We start from the raw sequence: 23,719 nt of genomic DNA on the forward strand, positions 1-23,719 counted from the left end.
GATCTCTTTGGCTTCTCTCTCGGAGGCCGAAGCTTCCGGTTTAAGCATGCACCTCAGGGCTATTGTGAAAGTCCTTCAATATATAGTCAAGCTTTGAAGTCTCAGCTTGACACCTTTTCTTTGCCCTCGGGTGCTACTCTTATCCAATACGTGGATGATTTGTTGGTGGCTGATAAATCGGAAAATGTCTGTAAAACTGCAACTGTGTCGCTCTTACGACATTTGTCTGATTTACACCATAAAGTGTCATCTTCTAAGTTACAATATTGCCGACAAGAAGTTACCTATTTAGGTCATCTCTTGTCGAAGGAGGGAAGGCGATTGACCCCAGAACGTATTCATGCAATTGCACGGATGCCTGTACCGTCCACACAAAGAAGTGCGTGCTTTCTTGGGCAATACCGCTTACTGTAGACAGTGGATTCCAAATTTTTCCCTACTTGTTAAACCTCTGTTGGCACTTACACTTAAAGATACGCCTCAGCCTCTCCCTTGGACCGATGAATGTCAAGAGAGTTTTTCAGATGTACGTACTGCTTTGTGTTCTGCTCCTGTGTTGGGTACTCCAAATTACAGTAAACCTTTCACGCTTTATGTCCATGAAAGGGAAGGTTGTGCATTATCAGTACTGACGCAACAATTTGGCGACAAACAAAGGCCGTGTGCCTATTTTTCGGCAACATTAGATCCAGTAGATAAGGCATTACCTAGTTGCCTTAGAGCAACAGCAGCAGCGGCAATTTCTATTCGTCAATCTGCTGGACTAGTGTTAGATCATACTCTTAATGTTATGGTGCCACATGCCGTAGATACTCTTCTTAACAGGATGAAAACTCAGCACTTAACGAGCGCCCGTTTGTCTGGATATGAGTTGACACTTTTAGCTAGCCATATACATATAAAAAGATGTAATGTTCTAAATCCAGCAACATTGTTGTCTATTTTGGATGCGAACAATGTACAAGATCAGCATGATTGTTTTCTTCGCACTGAGGAAGAAACGAAGGGTTGAATAGATCTGAAGGATACACCACTTGTGGATCCGGATGGGATCCTATGGGTAGATGGGTCTTGTTTCAAGCTTCCTAATGGCGAAACCACAGCTGCTTATGCAGTAACGACTTTGTACACAATTGTAGAAACTGCACGCATTTCGCACAATTCAGCGCAAGCTGCAGAATTGATTGCGTTGACAAGAGCATGTGTGTTGGCAAAAGGGAAAAGAGTGACTGTTTATACTGACAGTCAGTATGCATTTGGCGTTGCCCATAGTTTTGGTCGTTTGTGGAGGGAAAGAGGATTCTTTACTTCCCACGGCACCAAAATACAGCATGGTCAGTTGGTAACTGACCTTCTTGAATCACTTGCCTTGCCCACTCAGATAGCGATTGTGAAGTGCAGTGCACATAAAAAGATTACTGATGACATGGGTCAAGGAAATGCATTTGCAGATGAAATAGCGAGGGAGACAGCGAGGAATGTTGAAAGTCATATATATGTTGCGGGCCCTGCAAGATGGGTCGCAGAAGGTGGTATGTGTGAAGACACAGTGGAAAGCGTGAAAGCGATTCAGAAGGAGGCCACCGAGAAAGAATTGAGTACGTGGAGAGAGAGTACGGGAATGTTGGATAGTATGGGATGTTGGACGGAATTGTCAGAGCATCAACGATGGTTGTTACCAGATGCGTATGTACTGCCTGTAGTTACTATGGCTCATGGACCAGCCCATATTAATGCAAGGGGTATATGCAAGCTTTTAGCTCCTGTATGGCAAAATGAAGGTATTCCTAAATGTGCAGAAAATGTGGTGAAACACTGCATTGTTTGTTTGATGCATGATCCAGGAAAGGGAACTCCAACTCCAGCAGGTCACTTTGCACCCCCTACATACCCATTCGAGGTACTGGAAATAGGCTATATCCATATGGAACGCTTTAACAATCTCAAGTATGTCCTGGTGGTGGTTTGTGCCTTTTCCAGATGGATAGAGGCCTACCCCCTAAAGGACAACACTGCCTTGTCCACTGCAAAAATACTTTTGAAAGAATTCTTCCCGAGATTTGGTTTGCCGCGCATTGTCTGGAGTGACAATGGAAGTGAATTTGTAGGTCAAATTATGCAAAAGGTGTGCGTAGGTTTAGGCATTAGACAGACATTCCATGCGGCAAACCATCCTCAGTCAGCGGGTCTGGTAGAATGCTATAATGGCATTCTAAAACTTAAATTAGTAAAGATCCAGGCTAGCACAGGCCTTTCTTGGCCTGATGCCTTGCCTTTGGCACTCCTTTCAACCAGAACGACTGTTCATTCTCGTTTGGGGCTTAGCCCATACGAGATAGTTTTCGAATGCCCAGCTAATGTTTGGGGAGTCCCCAGACCCAAAAAGTACTCAGATATCCCGTATCCATTGTTGGTTGACTACTTGCATGATCTCACCACTAAATTGCATGTTATTCGTCAACAGGTCCAAAAACGCTTTGATGAGGCCTCCTCAGATCCCGGACACTCCATCCAGCCTGGGGACTGGGTGTGTCTGAAGAATTTCCAGAGGAAAAAGAATTTGGAACCTCGTTGGGGGCCGCCGAGACAAGTGTTACTCACAACTCGTACAGCTGTCAAAGTCATCGGAAAGAAGAACTGGATCCACGGCGTGCATTGCAAAAGGGTACCACTGCCTTTACCTTATGACCAGTGGGTCCGAGAAGGTGTTGGTGATAGCGAATGTGAAAGGGTACCCAGGTTCGTACCGTTCAGCAGTGCATGCCTGGATTGGACTAGCTCAGAGAAGGAAGACGATGACGTCTTACAGGAAGCTGTACCTGTACATCTGAGACTTAACACAACAGATCCCGAACATTTATTCAAGGACCAGACAATACCTGGAAAGAGACGATACAACCTGAGAAAGAGATTGCCTAAAGACAATTAATTTTGGTTTTCTCTAATTTTGTTTAAAAAGAAACGTTCCTTTTTCCTTTATCCATCAAGTTGCAGGGTCACGGTAGGAGCCTTGAGCTGTGACCTGAATAGTGACTAGGTCAACAGGACTTGCAGTGTCATAGGACGGCTAACAATCACAGCCAAGTGATTAAGGAAGATTATCGGGGGCAACGCCTTTAGAGTAATGGATAGTACAGGGAAAGGAAGTGATATTAAAATGATGAAGAGAGCTCATTATAAGAAATTATTATTCAGTCGTTGTGGCGTAGCATTGTGTATTTTAGTATGTTATGTAGTTTATTAGCATGCATAGGATGGCTTATTCACGTCCTACAGTTAGTACCTGTTCCCACTTCTGTCCCTTTAACTCCCTCTACTACTGTTTCTCCGCATAAATTTTACTCACTCCCAGATCACGAGCAAATGAGAAGAATGGAATACCTTAACAATTCGTTCATTCAACTGTTACACCAGCATCAATTGATAGGAAATGTTACCGATTGTTGGGTTTGTGGTCTCATACCACATAATACACAGAGAGGAATGCCAAATCTAGTCCTCCCATTTTCTTATGAAGGTTCTACTTGGGCCTATCTGGCTATGTTTTCCAATGCATACCAGAACTTACTTCGATATCCTCCTGGTGGATCCTATAATGGTGGAGTAGATTTCAGACACAGTTCTTTGATAAAGGGTATTGTAACGATGGCAAAGATTGCTGACATTATCAAGATTCCCAAAGACGAGAAGAAAGCATACGATGGGTGGAATATAACTCGTTATACTCTCAGCCTTACTGACAAGGTTAAGCAGCAGAGTTTTACACCAATTTGGGTACTACCCCAAAGAGGTCGTTTGTGCTTGCAAATAAATGGCCAGAATACCAAAACTAAGCAAGAGAGGAGTAATTGCTCCCATACTTATGTCTATACTCCCTCTACTCCTGCACCACTGGTGGCATCTCGAGGTACATATTTTATCTGTTATGGCAAAGCTTATACATGGCTTCCCACATACTTCTCGGGAACATGTTATGTAGCTTTTCTCCTCCCCCCTACATATACTGCTCTTGCTGATTATCATAGGAAAAGAGTTCGTAGAGGAGTTGTAGATTTAGAAGATACAGCAGGACAGGAAGGAGGGGACTTTCTGAAAGGGTTTCTTCCCTTTTGGGGTCCGATGGTCAACAGCAGAAATATCAGACAGTTAGTTCATGTGGTTGATGCCACCATCAACGTAACTTCCGGAGCACTAAAGAATTTGACCGCCGAGCTTCAGGCGGATCGACTTATGACTTTACAGAACCGGATGGTTCTAGACATTGTACTTGCAGATAAGGGAGGAGTCTGTAAACTGATTGGATCTAGTTGTTGCATCTATATTCCTGACAATGCCCCTACAGTATACCAAGCCATCTCTAAGCTACATGTCATCTCTGAGTCTATTCACCAAGATACTGGAGATTGGTCTGTGATGGGATGGTTTTGGGGACTACTGTCCACTTGGGGATGGTAAGTGCTAACTTTTCTTGGAATGATTTTAGCAATCGTCTTTTCTTGTTGTCTTTGTCTACAGTGTGGTCCAGCCATTTGTGGACTCTGTGCCACGATCTGTGTCTCCAAACCAGTAGCACAGCAGACAGAAAATATTAAGATGATGGTGCAACAACATCTCAATGACCTCATGACCATTGATATCGACTCAGACTAACATGGGTTCCTTTGTGCATTGCCTGAGTATGGCAAAAGGAGGGTCTGAGGTTACGTAGTTTTCGGCCCCGCTTCACTACAGCCGCCATTTTGTGTTTAGCTGCCATTTTATGTTGCCTCACTCAGGCAGCACGGCTAACGCGGTAAAATGGTCTTTCTGCCTTTTCAGCTGCTCTATGTCTTTTCCGTTAAAGAACAACCTTTGTCCTTGTGTGCGATACTGATGTCAGGGTCTGGCCGAGTTCGCAAAGCCATGTCTAGACTGATTTATCCATGTCTTACTCCACTGTTTGGGTCCCACCATTCTTCTCTACTTTATCTTGTTTAACTGGCCTTCACTATTCTCTTTGTGTGTTCTCTTGTTACATAGCCCCTCTTTTGAAGCATTCTACATATGTTTTGCCACCTGCAAATTGAATTACGGGCACTAGTGTTGATTAACCTGAGGGGAGGAGAGCACACGGGGTCTGAAAGGAGGGTGTGTTTTAGACATCGATAGCTTGTTTTCGAACTATTCCTATTTGTCAGTTTTGTGTATATTGGGAGTTGTCATTGTAACCTTGTTCTGTATAAAAGACTGTGCGCCACGGATTGAAGTGGCTGTCTCTTGAGAACCTACCTGTGTGGTACTTCTTATATAACTGTACTTAGCTGCAGCTAATAAATCTACTTTTCTACACCTAACAGAGTGTCTCGTGTCTCTGTCGGTCGAGGCAGGTGAACTCGGAGATCTTAGGCGTGCCCTGCACCGCCTGCCCATAAGGTCAGGTTCTCCACGTTGCTGCGGTTGGAAGTAAACATCCTCTGACAGAAGAAGGTGGTGGAAGCCGTCCCTCACAAACAACGTATACTTTATGGTTAAAAAGAAAGACAAGAATGAGTTCAGACCACATCCAACCTCAAAATAACCAACAATTAGATTTTGCAAGTCAAGTTTCGGATGCTAGCTTTACATCAGTTATTTTCCCAATTACACCAGGGAGATTGGCTTCTCTCCATCGACCTTCAGGACGCATATTTTCATATTCCAATTGCCAGGAAGCATTGAAGGTTCTTGAGGTTTGTGGTGGGGCAAGACCATTATCATTACCAAGTACTTCCATTTGGCCTAAAGTCGGCACCCCGAACATTCTCCAAGTACATGGCAGTAGTGGCTGCCCACCTCAGGAAACACTGAATCTTCGTCTACCCATACTTAGAAGATTGATGAGGACTGATGGGACACCTTTATTTACCTAACTGTCCCACTCGAGAACCACGACGATCCTCATTGCTTTGGACTGACCACGATAATGGTGGTTCACAGACCTTCTTCACCTATCACAGATGTGGTTCACAGACCTTCGAGAAGACTCAAGAGGCCAGGAGGACGCCACGCAGTTCAGCTCCCTTAACTAAAAACAAAAGCCAAGTAAAAAGGCTTCAACTTAAAGACCAACATCCCCAAGAGTGAAGTAAATTAAGAGTAACTCTAAATCTCCAATAAGACGGAGCAGGGGTGTGAAGTATCCAACCCAAAAGAAAGGGAGCTCCCAGAGGCATCCTCCTGATAACTAAAGTAAAATTGGAAACAAAAACCGTACTGAAGTGGTTAATTCCCATAGTCTCTGAGGAAAGACCAAGAATACTGGTTGAGAAAAAACCCATATAAATGAAGGGAACGGAAAATATGAGCAGAGGTTAAACAGACTCATATGATTAAAAAAGATCCAGGGAACCCCACCTGGATGTGACCAATCAGGGAACGAGTCCTGAAGAAGGTGCAAGAACTCAAGAGGCACCGAAACGCCGCGTCGACAGTTTGTTCCTATTATTTGTGTTTGATTAACTTTGTATAAATATGTCTTTTGGAAATAATGCTGCATAAGGAAAAATCCTTTTTTTAGAAATAACTGAAATTGATTTTAATAAATGTGTTATTAATATTGTTTGTGTAAATTAAACATATATCATGTAACGGTTTTAATGCAACAGTTTTGTAGTACTATGAATTCTATTTGAATAAATGTATGACAATTTTTAAACAAGTCTTTGTTTTATATATGGTCCCCCATGACACTGAAGGGTTGTTAGTCCATGTTGTAAATTTGGTAACCTAAATAAGACTGCACAACTTTTGTACACACAGAGGTGGCCGCCCCCATTGGGAGAGGCACACCGAACAAGGTATAACAATCAGGAAAAGGCACCCTGTTTTTTCTCATAGTTCACAGACCTTCTTCACCTATCACAGATCCACATCTGAAGCTCTTGTGCAGACCAGACCTCTTACCGGAATTCAGAGGTCAGATGATACACCTCATCCTCTCCTCTTTTACCTTGGCAGCATGGCTCCAGTACGGACATTCGAATCTGCTACAAGACTGCATGGAAATCTGCAAGGAGGCGAAGCAGGCTTCCACACGTTCGCATATGCCTTCAAGTGGAAGAGATTTTGCATTTGCTGCTCCTCCAAGAATGTGGACCCTACAACTTGCAAAGAAAATGTCATTCTTCCATACTTGCTACACTTGGCAGTCTGGTTTGCTATTCTCTTCCTTAAAGGTTTACTGGGCAGCCCAAACTTCCTACATAAAATGCCCTTCACAAACCTCTTTTTTTCAAAATCCCCGTCATCAAGGATTTACTTGAAGGGTTGAAGAAGGTCTTCCCTCCCATTAAGTGCCCTTCGCCTCCTTGGGAACTCAACTTAGTCCCTTCACAGCTTATTCAGGGTCTTTTCAAGCCCATTCACAAGTCATTCCTGCAACATCTTTCTCTTTGAAAACAGCGTTACTTGTAGCAAAAACATCAGAACACGGGGTTATCGAGAATCAAGCCTTATGTGCTCATGAACCATACACGGTCTTTCACTTTAACAAAGTAGTCATGAGGACTCATCCGAAATTTCTCCCTAAGGTTATTTCAAATTTCCCTGTTAATCAGACAATCTCTTTACCAACTTTCTTTCAGAATCCCTCTATTCCAGCTGAAAGAACACCTAATTCTTTTGATGTCAGAAGGGTCTTAAAATGTTATCTAGAAAAGCCATTTGACATCATAGATCAAACCAAATATTTATCAACTCTGGTCCTGTCCTTACAGGGTTAGCAGCTTCCGAACAAACCATTTTCTGATGGATAGTTTTCTTTACCCTGTTGTGCAATCTGAAAGCTAACAAGTCTCTTTCATCTAGACCAAAAGCACACTCCACTAGGGGTAAGCGGCTACTGCTGCTTTAATGAGAAATATCCAGATAGTGTTTATTTGCGAAGTAGCCATGTGGAGATCTGTTCACATATTCACTAGACAGTACTGCCTAAACTTGTATCCAGGAACAGACGCTCAAGTAGGGCAAACCACGTTCATGAATCTGTGTGTTTAATAGGCTACCTTACTCATTCTTCTGTCATCTCCACCACTGTTTCTACTTATGGGCTTGATACTCTATTCAGTGATTATGACTATCATTGGAGATCCCCCTACAAGAGAAGGAATAGTTTCTTACTTGTAACTCCAGTTCTCTCATAGTGGAATCTCCATTGAAGGAGTGAACAGAGTTATCCATTGTACCTACATATCCCTATACACACATCATCAAAAGAAACTCATGCAACTACCTTCTGCTGACCATGATGGGATACTGGTTGTCTCTGGATTCTTAAAGGCACGGTCTCTTTTTATCTCATTTAATGACAGCCTACACTGTTCTTTTTTCCCTTCATCTCTATACTCTATCAGAAAAAGAGGTTTGTGAAAGATATTTATGCGTTTTACAAAAACATCATGAAATTACATATATATATATATATGTGTGTGTGTGTGTGTATATACATATACTAGCAGCCCGTCCCGACCTTGTCCGGGTGCAACAGGCATCCCCGACCCCCTCCCGCCCTGACATTGTGCAGCAGCCCGGGCCCCCGCCCGGCCCGTCCCCCGCCTGCCCCGACCCCCGCCTGCCCCGACCCCCGCCTGCCCCGACATGGGTCCCCTTACCTGAGCCGCCGCTCCTCCCGCCTGTCCACTGCTCGCACCGCCGCTGGCCTGTCCGCTGTGTCCGCTGCTCCTCACGTCACTGCTCCTCCCCCGCGCCATGTCCGCCGCTCCTCGTTGCGCTCCTGGACGCCGTTCCTCCCCACGCTCCTGACGTGAGCACGCACGTTGCGGCCGGCACTACTTCGGAGGGACTACTTTTTTTTTATTGTAAATTTTTTAAATAACGTTTTTAAAAACATTTATATAGCCTATAACAATCTACACACCCTGACGATTCCAACGGTGTATCGGGTGTGTGGATTCCCGAGTTTACCCGCCTCAAAGGCTGAAAGTTCTTCCTTTATTATAGTAGTATAGATATATTCATTCTCCTGGCCCCTTTTTTAAGTAGAAGATGAAGAATTGGGCCATTGCAGCCTGTTCCTATAGGCCGCACAATATTTTTCTCTCTTAAGAGCCTCTGCAGACTTTCCTGAGGAAAGGCGAACAGTCGCCCTTTAGAAGAGATATTGTGAAAAAGTGCTCCGGTATCCCCGCACATAGGCAGGACTATTAATTGACTATGACTTCAATGGAGATTACTACTAGAGAACTAAAGTTACAGGTAAGGAATTATTCATTCACATCATTCCAGTGTAACAGTGCCTGTGAACAAGATGACTTTGTCCAGCTCCATTCTCCTACACTGCGAAGGAAAATCCTTACTTTTCGAGAAAGATCATTTTGCGGTCAACAGTCATGCTGAGTCTGGACTATCGGTATTCTTTGCTTTTGGGTATGCTGTTTTGCCTGAATGATGAAAAGCTAACCACATATTCAGAACTTAGCAGCTATACTTATTCTGGCCTGAGTGTTGATCTCATGTTTTCTTTAATCCTGTGGCGCTTTACTGGCTCCTTGTCAAGCAACAGGTCTCATTGAACACCATATGTGTGGCTCATCAAGCTTTTGACTCCAAAGGCCCCTTTTTCATTTGAGGTTTTCTCAAACATTATAATCTATTTGTGCAGGCCTGCTACTGCTTACCTCTTTGCCAATGACAGAGAAAAAGGTCTGGTCACACTATTCATTCCCATTCAAATGGATGCAGATAAAACAATGACATTAAGTTGGATAGTAATTGAGGTCTGTTATTAAGTGGAAAACAACTATTTGATTTGTATTGTGTGCTCTATGAATAGTAATTACTAGTACAATTATATAGCTGCATAATCATTTGCATGTTGAAGATTGTAGACACACAATCCTAACCATAGTGGGGAGAAAAGACACCACTGCTGAGATCGATTAATTCCGAGCTTAATTTGTAAATGAAGTGCCGGGCCCAAAGCTTTGCTCAGAAGCCCACTGCTGGTGCTATTGAATGTTGGCGTGCTGAATACCAAGGGTGCTTGGTCGTGATTCCTCCTTTTGCATCCACTGCCAGACTCTTCCTGACCCTTTATCTCACTCTTACAGGTTCATGCTTTCTCTCTTTGTTACAGCTTATTTCCCCTTGTGTATTTTCTCTCTCTTGCTCTAGATCAAAGTATTTCAAAAAAATGCATGGCGGATGGTCCCACCTGCAACCACCTGCCAAAAATAGGCACCAAATGTACTGCTGGGCCCAATTTGGTTTACAACAGTGTATTACATAGTCACCGAATTGTGTAGTATGGAGTTCTGTAGTGAGATTGAAAGTACTTTCTTCTTACATAAAGTTGAGCACTGAGCTAGTTGTGGCTGTTAGTTGTTGAAATCTGAGCACTTGTTTCATACACTACGGCCTCTGACTGCTTGCCCTCGCTATTGTGAAAGTCAAGTGAGAAAGCGTTGTACTAGGCATACTTTGCAGAGCCATAGTAGGAAGGGCCCTAGGAGACTAGTGCGAGAGAACCTCTGGCACTGGTCTAAAACCGGTCCCAGGATGCTTAGTTCCGGTCCAGGGAGGGTCTGGCTTGGGCTTCGGGCTGGACTGTTCCCATAAGGAACAGGGTCAAGACTTATTTGCATATGGCTGGGTTCAAACTAGGGTAGTGTGGTGAGCAAAAGAATGATGGATTAAACCCAGATCCTTGTGACTGGGGGTGAACGTTTGCATTGTCCAGCATTCCGTCTATCAATTGTTTCTTTTGCATAGAACCTCAACCAGCACAGGTGGGTCCCAAAATCCCTTGTCTGTCTTGTAAATGCTAGATATGTTTCTTGATGTCATAATGTATTTGTACGTCCTACAACGAGAACTCCACTGACATTCGCTGTAACATACAAAATGTGTTGTCATAAAAACATTAAAAAAATGTGTTTACAGTCTGAAAGTATAGTTTTACTGCAGATATGTTTACATTTGAATGCACATCTGTAATTGGGGTATTCTAATTGGATGTGGAAAAACAGCAGGAGGAACTAAATTTGGTGCGTTTGTTTTTTACTTAAAGGTATGTTATTTTCTTTAGGCTGCTGAAACTTTTGGTAGTGGAGATGGCGAAACGCAAAGTGTATCCCCTGCTATTCCATGGGCAGCATTTCCAGCAGGTATTTCAAGTTATGTGTTTTTTGGTATTTCCTTAAATTGTATATCCTTGTGGCTTGGGTTTGAATATTGTGCTTTGACTGCATTGCTTAAAATTGTTGAGTGAGAGAGCCTCTGTGTTACTTTTACGCCTAATTGTCAAGATCTAGTTCATCAACTACTTAATTAATCCCAAAGATACAGTAAGGTTACATTAAATGTCCACAGAAAGACCTATGCGGTGTGGTACAAACTATCTCTCCTACACAAACTAAGACCATGTGTGCCTGAGACCGACTTTAAAAGCACAGCGAATGTTTTGTTTGTCTTTCACTTGAATGGTGACACTGTCCTAGTTTACCACATCCCTAGCTCAATTTTGGCCCCACTGAAAGGTGTCTTCCAAGCTCTGTTGCCAACATAAGGGCACAAGTGACATTAAAGCTGATTTATCATGTGCAGTGCTGTAATCAGCACTCAGTCCTACTTGGCAGAAAAGCTCTTGAGATCACACAACACAAGAAGTCTGAAGTTGAAGAATACATGCAAAACCACTCGGAAATAAACCATTTCGAGTAGTCCTTCAAGATCTCTATCTCAATCACAAGGTACATACGACTATCACTGTCACTCATTCACTTCAGAAATGTGCTGAAAACCCCTCTTGAAGGAGAAACTTGATATTCATCATTAAAGCTCAGCGTGTAGTGCCCAAGAACTCCTACCTTGAGACCTTCCACTGGCATGGCCATGCCGGCGCATTCACCAACTGTTCCCGTGTTTTATAGAGTGTTCTGTTGTTTCCCATCCAGGTTCAGCTCAAGAGTTATTTACGTAGAGATATGTGTGCAGTAGTTAAAGGGTAGAGTTATGTGTTGTAATTCTAAGGTATGAGAAACATACAAATGCATTTTGAAGAATTTCAAGTAGAGGAAGTGTGTTTTTCCACATGGTTTAGACAAGGAATGCAGTTATAATTTATAAGGTAGAAGATTAAATTTAGAACTGAGGTTTAGTAATCCAGAGGGGTAAAGTAATCATTCACTGGGAGCCTCAAAAAGTCCCCCCACAGTGTCCGAAAGACCACAAATTTTATTCCTAAAATGTTTTATTGACACGTAGGTTTGAATTCGTGCTTCCTGTGTTGGCATCTGTTTAACAATTCAAGGTAGAACAGGCTTACCAAAGATTCAATTACTTTGCTCTGTCTTTAGGTAACAATGGCTTACCGTGATTGTAATCCTGAATTTACAACTGTGCTGATCGTGAATTTATTTTGTGGTTGCTTTAGCATTTCCATCAGGAATTCTCGGTTTTCAAATGTAATTGATGCAAACAGCAACTTGAAACTGTACAGTAAACAAAAATGATGCATGAAAAACAAAAATAGTGCCAATGCAAGAGCAAATTGTTGGCAAGCTTCAGTAATTTCGTGTTGTCCTCTGTGGTTCCCACATGAGCAAGAAGAGTTATATTGGGTGTCAGAAAATTAAGGGGAAAAGTGAAAAGTCCCAAAGCCAAGAGAAAGAGTTATGTTACTGTGTGGAATTTTAGTTCGTGAACTGAACATCATCTGCGCCATCTTGCCCATTCCTCAGACTCACGTATGAACATACACGACAGCCATTTTAGGTACCATGGTCTCCCTGTTCACGATCGATCATCAGTGCACTTCCCTGACCCTGCAAGCATCCCCCATGCACCCTGGCTGCCCCCGCTCTCACATGCACAAGTCATGAACCCCCCCCCTTCCGCATGACTCTGTCTCTGGGAATCACACCCCGCGCCTGACCAACACCTCCTTTCCTTCCATGAATACCCCTCTTTTGATAAACCCTTCCTCTACGCTCGATTGTCCACACCGATCCTTCCTTTCATGAATATCTCTCCTTTGATGACCCCTTCCTCTGAGCCCGATTGTCTGCACGGACCGCTGGTCATCCCTTAGCCTGAGGATACAGTTTATTGCCCACTACTGTATGTACTCGCCCCTCTTCAAAGGAGCTACTATTGATCATGACCTCCCCACCCCCTGAGATTCGATCAGGCGCACACATTCCAAAGGAATCGGTGGAACACTCAGCTGCGTGATAGCCCCCTCCTATTGTATGGGGGGTGAGGACCTCTACTGAAGCCACGTGTTGGAATAAGCCGGAACTGGGGGGGTACCGGGGATGTCATTTTTCATTACTTCACAATGTCCTTATTGTAATAAAGAGCGGTCACATGTCGTAAACCAGTGTATAAAAGGCCAGGCCTCAGAGAGGCTGTTAGAGAGCACCTCGAGACGATACCTTGTTGTCCGATCTGATGTGTTCTGCTCCGTCGGAATAAAACTTGTTTCCTGTCTTCCTGTCTCCAGCGCCTGCCTCTTTATTTGATAAAATTCGTATGGTATTAGAGGCGTTTAACGCCGGGCAAAATTACTTAAGAAACATCGACTAAATCGCCTGACCATTTTTCAGAAATCCACAATTGGCGCCCAACGTCGGGCCCATCAGCGACACGTGGATCCAGTGGGAGAGGTCCCGACGACAGAGTGAACGACTGCAACGATCGGGAGAGCTCCTGTCCGATAGACCCTCGTCTGACAGCCGATCATCCGAACTTCACTGGTTCCAAGCAGACCTCTCCCGAGTGATCTACGGTCCTGACTGGGAACCATCAGGAGTGCCGCGGTAGCAACAGAGAGTAGAGGACGATCGGGCGCTGGAAGCGGAAGACGAGAAACTGTCCATGCGGTCCGGGTAAGGTCGTGACACACGACGAATTGCGAATTGATTGATTGTTTGATTGATTGAAATACTAGTATTTGCTTTGTCGCTCTTTGAGATATTCGCTGCCTGCAAACGGGGAGGAATAGGAATATTCTATCTCCCTTTGCGGATAGTGAAGGGTAGGTAACGCGGACTTTTGTCCCCCATTGTAATCTGCCGTACCTATTTTTCTCCCCACTGATTGATTGTCCGAAAATAGATTGTTTGGAGTATAGTTCTTTTGAGGTTCTCTGCTTGCAAATAACGTAGAATAGCAATATTCTGTCTAGTCTTTGCAAATAGTGAAAGATAGGTAGTGCGGACCTTTGTCCCCCGTTGTAATCTGTCATGCCTGTCTTCTCCCCACTGATTGGTAGTTGGTACAACCCGGACCGCTTATTAGAGATGAACCATCCAGCTCCATTGGAAGGCACCCCTAATAAGGACATGTTTACTAAGCAAGGACTAGTCGCTATAGCTTATAGTAAGTTATGGCATAAATATACAAAAAAGGACCCCGAAAGTCAGTGGCCACTGATAGGTTCCTTTGATGATCATTAAATAAAAACGTTAGAAGCAGCTGTTAGAACAAATAAGGCAACGCCCACCATGCTCGATAGTATCGGCATGTGGCGCAAAGAAGCAGAGCAACGAAGAAAAAGAGAAGAAGCAAAAATAGGGAAAGAGTTACGAAAGGCAGCCCACCTGGCCGCTAAGGAACTAGATGAAGAAATAAGAAGGAGAGAGGGAGTTAGACAAACGCAAGAATCAGGGTCGGCAGGCCAATGCCCTGTTAGGACCCCCTCTACGCTCTACCCGGAGATGCCCTCCAAACAACGGGCAAACGACGAGTTACTGCTAGGTCCTCCGATTATCTACATGCCCCCTCCTTATGCCCCCTGCCAGCCTCTAGCACAGCACCTACCAGTTCTGAGTGCGGGCGAGGGTGACCCTAGCGCTAGTGCCCCGGCTCTTACGGCCTTCGCACCGGCCACATTGGTAACAACATCAGATGAACTCGAGACTAGCAAGCAACCAACAGCCAGACCAAATAGGTTGAGCAAAGACGAGCGGGATGGGATTGACAAGATAGCAAAGACACTGGTAGAACGGAAAGAGAGCGAAGAATATACGATGGATATGCACAATTCACATGCCGGTAGCCACAGACGGCATTTCATTTTACGGTTCAGCTACCACACCCTGAACGCATATGAGGATAGATATCAAACTAAGGGTCCTGCTAAGCTGACGGCTCTATATAGAAAGGTCGATGTTGGAGATGGGACTGAGCGCGATGTGACGGACCTCTTCATGCAAACGCTTGAAGTTTTCCGCCACCTCACGGAACAGAAACCAGAGGTTAAGATTACAGTCCCTGAAACGGCTGAGTCCCCATTAGAAGTAGCCAACACTATGATGCCTATCAGAGAAGCCGCCCCCTACTGGGTTCCCCCAAGAGGTCAGGGAACAAACGACGATATCAACCACGCAGATGCAAAAGGAAGGGTTGTGTACAATTGGGTTTACCAACCATGGGATCGACAAGATATTTTAACCTTTAGGCAAACCCTGCCTGATTTAAGGAAGAACCCGACAGCATTTTACACCGAATTAGGCACAGCCTTGGGCTCAACGATAATGACTCTAGCAGACATTGATTTGTTTTTCGGGTTATGTCTGCCGGCTGACGTGTGGAAGCAAATCCGGAAAGCCGAACACACAGATCTGTTCGGACATACCTGGAATCAACTCAGTGAGCTAGATAGACGACGAGAGCCCGGAAGGAAACCGATAAAAGACATACTGGAACTTCCGGACAAAATAGTTCAGAAGTTAAAAACCTTGATCCCAGAGAAAAAGGTAGATTGGTCAATAGTCACGGCTTGCCGTCAGAAACCCCAGGAAGACGTATCAGAATACTTCTCCCGATTTGAAACGGTGTTCTCCGACTACAGTGGCCAAGACATGACCACCGCAACCGGACAACACCTATTTGTGCAAAACTACGTAAAGGGTCTGTCACGAGAGGTTTCCCAAAAGTTACAAACGAGCGAGAGTAGTTGGGGGGCCTCCAAACCCGCCGCTATTCTCCAAATGGCTCAGTACTACGAACACCAAAAGGATGAGAATGATAGGGCAATCGAGAGAAAGAAGAAAGATTTGAAAGAAAGGGTGATGATAGCCCAGATACAAGGGGTGGCAGTCGGGAAAGAACTACACAGGGGGAGCTACCAATCAATCGCCCCTAGAAATCCACCCCCAAAGGACCGCACACCCACTCCCTACCCTGGACGTAGGGATATAGAAGATAATCAGTGTGCATTTTGCAAAGGATTCGGGCATTGGAAGTCTCAATGTCCGGTTCTTCTGGAACTAATTAAAAATAAAGAAACGAGGGACATGACGAATGGCCCCAGGACTAGAGGACAGGGACGGGGGTACACAAACGACACCAACAGCGGCAGACTAGGAAGATTGAACACATTTGACCGTCCCCGACAGAACCAGTACCAACTATCTGACAGTGAGAACACTCCCGACTTCGCATAGGACTGCCAGGGGCAAGGGAGGGATCCAGTCGAGCTCTGTGTTGACCAGCAATGTCCTTACGTCACCGCTAAGGTCCTGGGTACAACGTCTCCATTCTTGGTAGACACTGGAGCGACACGTAGTGTATTATCAAAGCGACTGATTCCAAGGGCACCCTTGTCTGGCTCACACATTACATCGATAGGTTTCGATGGAACGCCCTCCACTAATCCCCTGTCTGTACCTATCTCCTTTGACCTAGGAAACAACCCCACTGACACAACATTTCTGCTCTCCTCCAACTCCCCTGACGCCATTATGGGTATTGATTTACTAAAACATTTCCGAGCTACTATTAGGTGTTCCCCAGATGGAGTCCGAGTCATCCTGTACGACAACCCGAGCATGTCCAGATCCCGCCCCGCACGACATATGTACTCTATAACTGATGCTGACCTATCCTTGCTCGACACCCTACCCCCGTACCTATGGGCCAGAAACGACTCGGATGTAGGACGAATGATGATCGACCCTGTGCACATAACTGTTCGACCAGACGCAATACTCCCGAAACTCCCACAGTACCGGATATCGCCCGAAGGCGAGAAGGCATTGGTAGCGATTATTCAGTCCCTGGTAGATGCAGGAGTGGTAGAGGAAGTGGTTAGTAATGTCTGCAACAGCCCTATCCTACCCATTGTTAAGAAGCAAGGTGAGGGAGATGAGAAAGCGTACCGCTTCATCATCGACCTGCGAGAAGTCAACAAAGTGGTGGTACCACAGTACCCCGTAGTCTCAGACATCACCACCATTCTGACCCTCATCCCGTCCACTGCCACCACCTTCACCGTTATTGATCTGAAGAATGCATTTTTCTCTATCCCCATCCATCCAGACAGCCGTTATCTCTTCGGCTTCACCCTAAAAAACCGTTCGTACCGATTTTGTAGAGCTCCCCAGGGCTACACTGAAAGTCCCAGCATTTACAGCCAGGCCCTCAAAAGACAGCTGGACGCCGTCCAGCTACCAGATGGAGTGGTGTTGATCCAATATGTCGATGATATCCTTTTGGCGGCCGACACCACTCCACTTGCAATCACGGCCACTATCCAACTCTTGCACTTTCTTGCGGAGAATGGCCACAAAGTCTCCAAAAAGAAACTGCAGTTCTGCCAGCCTCAAGTGACATACCTAGGCCATCTCCTGTCCAAAGAAGGGAGGAAACTGACGCCCGACCGAATCCAAACCATCCTAGACACCCCCATCCCAAAAACACAGAAGCAAGTCCGTTCATTGGTGGGCCTTACCTCTTTTTGCCGACAATGGTTACCAAATTTCAGTCTCATTATAAAGCCCCTACTTTCCCTGTTGGCCAAAGATGTTCCCTTCCCACTCCCTTGGACCCCCGAATGCCAAGCATCCTTTAAGGAGTTGCGGGATGCCCTTTGCTCGGCACCCGTCCTAGGGACACCAGATTACTCCAAGCCCTTCTCCCTCTTCACTCACGAAAGGGAGGGATGCGCATTGTCTGTTCTAACTCAGCCCATCGGCTCCAAACAACGCCCTTGTGCCTACTTCTCTGCCACTCTTGACCCAGTCGCCAGAGCTTTACCTGCCTGCCTTCGAGCAGTAGCCGCCGCTGCTGTCTCTATCCGTCAGAGTGAGGGAATTGTACTTTCGAACTCTCTCACGGTGTTAGTACCCCACGCAGTTGACACCCTTTTGAACCAGACCAAGACCCAACACCTGACTAGTGCACGACTGACGGGGTACGAATTGACTCTACTTGCACCCCACATCACTCTGAAGAGATGCACAACTTTGAATCCTGCTACACTGTTGCCCTTGCCTGAAAATGACCCCGATGTGCCCCCTATACACGACTGTGTGACCCTCACGGACGAACAGACCAAGAGTAGAATTGACCTCCGAGACATTGCTTTTACAGACCCTGATGGAGAATTATGGGTAGACGGCTCTTGTATCAAACTCCCAGACGGCACCACCTCAGCTGCCTATGCGGTGACGACAGCCCGAACAGTAGTTGAAACAGCCCGCATCACGCAACGATCCGCACAGGCGGCAGAGCTAATGGCCCTCACACGAGCATGTATCATAGCAGCAGGAACCACGGCGAACATTTACACGGACAGCCAGTATGCCTTCGGGGTGGTTCATCATTTTGGGCTCTTGTGGAGGGAAAGGGGATTCCTGACGTCCCACGGCACGCCCATCCTTCACGGAGATCTAGTCTCCGTCCTGATTGAAGCAGTTCTCCTCCCCAAACGATTAGCAGTGATCAAATGCCAGGCACACAAGAAGGTGACGGACTTAGTTGGACAGGGAAACGCACTGGCCGACATCACTGCCCGAACCACAGCTGAGAATAGGACGACGACACACATATATGTGACCAGGTCACAAGCAGAAAAATGGACTGACGCTATGGAAACGATTAGGGACATCCAGTCGGCCAGCACACCTCACGAACTGACTGAGTGGGCACGGGTGGGACTAAAGGACGATGAAGGCTGCTGGCGGACAAAAGACACAAACAAATGGTTGCTGCCTGACTCATACTTGATTCCCATACTGACTATGGCACACTCCCCTGCACACATAGGTTCTGCCCCCATGATTGAACTAATTTCCAAAGTCTGGCACAACAACAAAATCCCCGACTCAGCCAAACACCTGGTCCAGCAGTGCCTTATCTGCCTACAACACAACCCCGGGAAAGGAACTGTGGTACCCCGGGGACGGTTTGGGATCCCCGACCACCCCTTTGAGGTCCTCCAGATGGATTACATCCAGCTGGAGAGATGCCAAGGCTTGAAGTACGTATTAGTCATTGTATGCGCCTTCAGCAAATGGGTGGAAGCCTATCCTACCCGTGATAACACTGCCATGACTACTGCCAAAGTACTACTGAAAGAGTTTTTCCCTCGCTACGGCCTTTGTCGAATTTTATGGAGCGACAATGGCCCCCACTTCATAGCTGAAGTTATCCAACTAATCTTGAAGGGGCTGGGGGTAAAGCAGAGGTTCCATGCGGTCTTCCACCCCCAATCCGCTGGCCTAGTTGAGCGACACAATGCTACACTAAAACTGAAACTGTCAAAAATAGTGGCCACCACAGGACTTAAGTGGCCAGATGCCCTCCCACTGGCATTGCTATCGATGCGCTCCACTCCCACTAAGCACCACTTGACCCCCTACGAGGTTGTGTTTGGGCGACCAATGAACCTCTGGACTGCCCCCAAACCGACCTCCATTCACGACATCCCCGACGTCCTGCTGTCAGATTATTTGTGCAAATTAACTAAAACGTTGTCTGTCATTCATCAACAGGTGCAGCAGGCCATCCCCGATGCTTCCAGGGGTCCCGGTCACGATATCCAACCGGGAGATTATGTTTTAGTCTGGAATTTTCAACGGGCCAAGAGTCTGGAACCCCGGTGGACGGGCCCCTGGCAAGTACTGATCACCACTCGGACGGCTCTTCGAGTAGAGGGAAAAAGGCACTGGCTGCACGCACACCACTGCAAGAAGGTCTCCTCGACCCTGGCCACTACAGAAAACGTCGACACCCAAGAAGAGCTCCTGAACAAAGACCGGCCATCACTGAACTGCTATCCTGATACCGAGGCACTTGAACTTGCAAAATTCTCTGATCCCACTGTGCCATCCCGGGAAGGGTATTTCCTGCGTCGAAAGGAGGGAGCTTCGGCTAAGTAGACCACGGACTAAGTTGAATCTCAGAACGGTAGCCTAAAACAACCAAGGGTTACCCGGAGAGAAGCTAAACAAAGTCTGTGGTTCTGCCCACTACCGAGCACCTTGAAGATGATGGAAGCGCCAGATAAGAAGATGATGGAAGCGCCAGACAAGAAGATGATGGACGCAACCGGAAATACCCACTACAGGAACCCAAAGGCTGACAATTTGCACAAATCAAAGACAATCGCCTTCTTCATTCTCTTCCTCCTGTGCCTCCTCCTCATGACTTCCTTCTGGATCTTGGAGGAAAGCACACCCGCTCATCAGATATTGCTGACCACTGCACAGCCAACCACCATGAAAGAGCATCACCTGATCTCCCTTTCGCCTCAGCTCCGAGAAAGGCGTAAGGAGTTCTGGAACAATTCCTTCGTGCAACTATTGCACCAGCACAACCTTGCTGCAAATGCCACGAACTGCTGGGTCTGCGGGTTGCTCCCGCATGCCACTGGACACTCCATCCCCTTCATCCCTTCTCCTTTCTCAGTTCACGGCTCCTGCCTCGCCTGGTTGATCCTCTTGCAGGAAAGCCACAAGGACAACGCCGCTTCTGGTCAAACGGTGTCACACTTCTACTATGGGTTCTGGCTGAACAAAACAGGAAAGACGTCTGCCCCCTTTTGTCCTGTGACCTCAGGTTCCGCCTTCCATATGAACATCCCTGCCAAAGAACGAGTTGAAATGCAAGTGCTCCACAATCCAGCTAGACCCACCTTCTCCTACCTGCGGAAGCAAACGGCTGCCACTCTGACTGTGGCCCTGTCTGTCATCAATGTCACAGGTCACGTGTGCCTCGAAGGCCAGGGAACACAGCTGGTGGGTCACAGTTCCTGCCACATCACCAGAACATTGGTCTCAGTTGATCCCCCCTCCTTTGTTGCTTCTCCGAATATGTACTTTGTTTGTGGCATCAAAGCTTACACTTGGCTCCCGAAAGGTTGGAGGGGTACGTGCTACATCGCCTTCATTCTCCCCCCCACGTATGTGGCCCCAGCCTACCATCACCGGCAAAAGCGCGCCGGAGACATTGGACAAGCCGACTCCACCGGAGCACAGTTCCTGGATGCGGTGAAGGGACTTGTTCCTCTGTGGGGCCCAATGGCAAATAGCCGCGCTATCCGACACCTGACTCGGGCAGTAGAAACAACCATTAACATCACGGCTGGCATCCTCGCTAACAACACGGCTGAGCTTCAGGCAGTCCGCCTGGTGGCTCTTCAAAACCGCCTTGTTCTAGATGTGGTTCTGGCCGACCGTGGAGCATGCCGCATCATCGGCTCCAGCTGTTGCACCTACGTGCCGGATAACTCGCCTTCAGTCTACAAAGCAATCGAACACCTCCACAGACTATCCTCAGAGGTTCACCAGGAGCAAGAAGGATGGTCGCTTGGAAGCTGGTTTTGGGACACTTTGAAGGACTGGTGATGGAGGTTGTTTACATTTATACTGATACCAGTCGTGGTACTGTGTGGGTGTTGCTTAGGTATTCAATGTTTGCCACATTTGTGTTCACTCATTTCTAACTGTATGTGCCCTAAGACTTTGGACTTTAGAACTGAGCACATGAGTCCCCTCTATGAGATAGAAATACGTGGTCTTATGGGGATAGATCCGAATTGACAAGCTGGCGAGACATGTTAAAAGGGAGGACTGTGGAATTTTAGTTTGTGAACTGAACATCATCTGCGCCATCTTGCCCATTCCTCAGACTCACGTATGAACATACACGACAGCCATTTTAGGTACCATGGTCTCCCTGTTCACGATCGATCATCAGTGCACTTCCCTGACCCTGCAAGCATCCCCCATGCACCCTGGCTGCCCCCGCTCTCACATGCACAAGTCATGAACCCCCCCCCCTTCCGCATGACTCTGTCTCTGGGAATCACACCCCGCGCTTGACCAACACCTCCTTTCCTTCCATGAATACCCCTCTTTTGATAAACCCTTCCTCTACGCTCGATTGTCCACACCGATCCTTCCTTTAATGAATATCTCTCCTTTGATGACCCCTTCCTCTGAGCCCGATTGACTTCACGGACCGCTGGTCATCCCTTAGCCTGAGGATACAGTTTATTGCCCACTACTGTATGTACTCGCCCCTCTTCAAAGGAGCTACTATTGATCATGACCTCCCCACCCCCTGAGATTCGATCAGGCGCACACATTCCAAAGGAATCGGCGGAACACTCAGCTGCGTGATAGCCCCCTCCTATTTTATGGGGGGTGAGGACCTCTACTGAAGCCACGTGTTGGAATAAGCAGGAACTGGGGGGGTACCGGGGATGTCATTTTTCATTACTTCACAATGTCCTTATTGTAATAAAGAGCGGTCACATGTCGTAAACCAGTGTATAAAAGGCCAGGCCTCAGAGAGGCTGTTAGAGAGCACCTCGAGACGATACCTTGTTGTCCGATCTGATGTGTTCTGCTCCGTCGGAATAAAACTTGTTTCCTGTCTTCCTGTCTCCAGCGCCTGCCTCTTTATTTGATAAAATTCGTATGGTATTAGAGGCGTTTAACGCCGGGCAAAATTACTTAAGAAACATTGACTAAATCGCCTGACCATTTTTCAGAAATCCACAACTGAGCTAAATAAATAATGGAACGGTAGGGCAATAGGGTGTGAGGCAGGATACAAGTGGTAAATGGGCAATAACAGTAACACTGCTAGGTAACAGGAAAGAAAGCAAACACCATGTGAGGATAGGATGTAAGAAATCAGAGAATAGGCCTCCATGAATAGTGGAAGGCATACAGTATGTGTGGAAGAGGAGAAAAACATTAGGCATTTGGGTTGGAAGACAAATAAAATTGAGTGAAGTGGAAACGAATGGGTAAAAGAATGAAAAAAGGTGCACTTGTTTATAAACCTAACTGAAAGGGGGGAATATTGTCAACCTAAAAAAGCAGCATTTCTAAATTTGATAAGATGGAAACAGAAAAGTACAGAAAGCCACAGGCATAATAGATGTGTCGTGGGTGGGAGGGTTTGTAGTGGAGTGAAAGTGAAGTGCGGGATAGTTTAAAAGCTTGAATATGGTGAGGAGGAGCCAGGTTATTGATACATTTCAAAATTGTTAAATGAGAGTCAGTCATTTAACTAACAGCTTGTTTTGATTTGATAGCTACTTCCTGAAGGTGTTTTGTAAGGTCGGGCTTAATGGAATTTAGAGAACTTTTGTGTTTCTAAGTTAAAGAATGTTTTTGTAGATTCAAAAGGGGAAAAATGTAGGAATTCACATAGCAGTAATCCACCTATTGCTAGCTAGTACATTGATGTAGGCTTTGGCTGAATGGGAAGGACATGAGAGCAGATTTTCCAGTTAGTTTGTTGGATCATTTGAGTCCGGTAAAAGTCAACGATGGCAAACGAGGAGAGATACGGCTTCTGTACCATGTGGGCACGAAACTTGAAGACACAGGTAACAAGCTGACAGGTCCTTTTTTAAGGAAAGAGATCAGAAGTGCATTTCTATGTCACAGGGCAGTGATGAGCGTCTGAAAAGAACGGACTGATTGAAGGGTGTGAG

General features: G+C 46.1%; 1 protein-coding gene across 3 annotated transcripts in view; it reads left to right on the forward strand.

The window, feature by feature from the left end:
• The window catches only part of CCDC91 (coiled-coil domain containing 91), a 1,837,163-nt gene that overhangs the window by 336,626 nt on the left and 1,476,818 nt on the right, over positions 1-23,719 (forward strand). For all 3 annotated transcript variants that reach the window (XM_078673757.1, XM_078673758.1, XM_078673759.1), the window contains one exon: positions 11,063-11,141. In XM_078673757.1, coding sequence (XP_078529883.1) covers positions 11,063-11,141 — 79 coding nt within the window. The remainder of the gene's footprint in view (positions 1-11,062; positions 11,142-23,719) is intronic.

This window comes from Lissotriton helveticus, chromosome 1_1 (genome assembly GCF_964261635.1).
Source record: "Lissotriton helveticus chromosome 1_1, aLisHel1.1, whole genome shotgun sequence".
NCBI classification, from domain to species: Eukaryota; Metazoa; Chordata; class Amphibia; order Caudata; family Salamandridae; genus Lissotriton; species Lissotriton helveticus.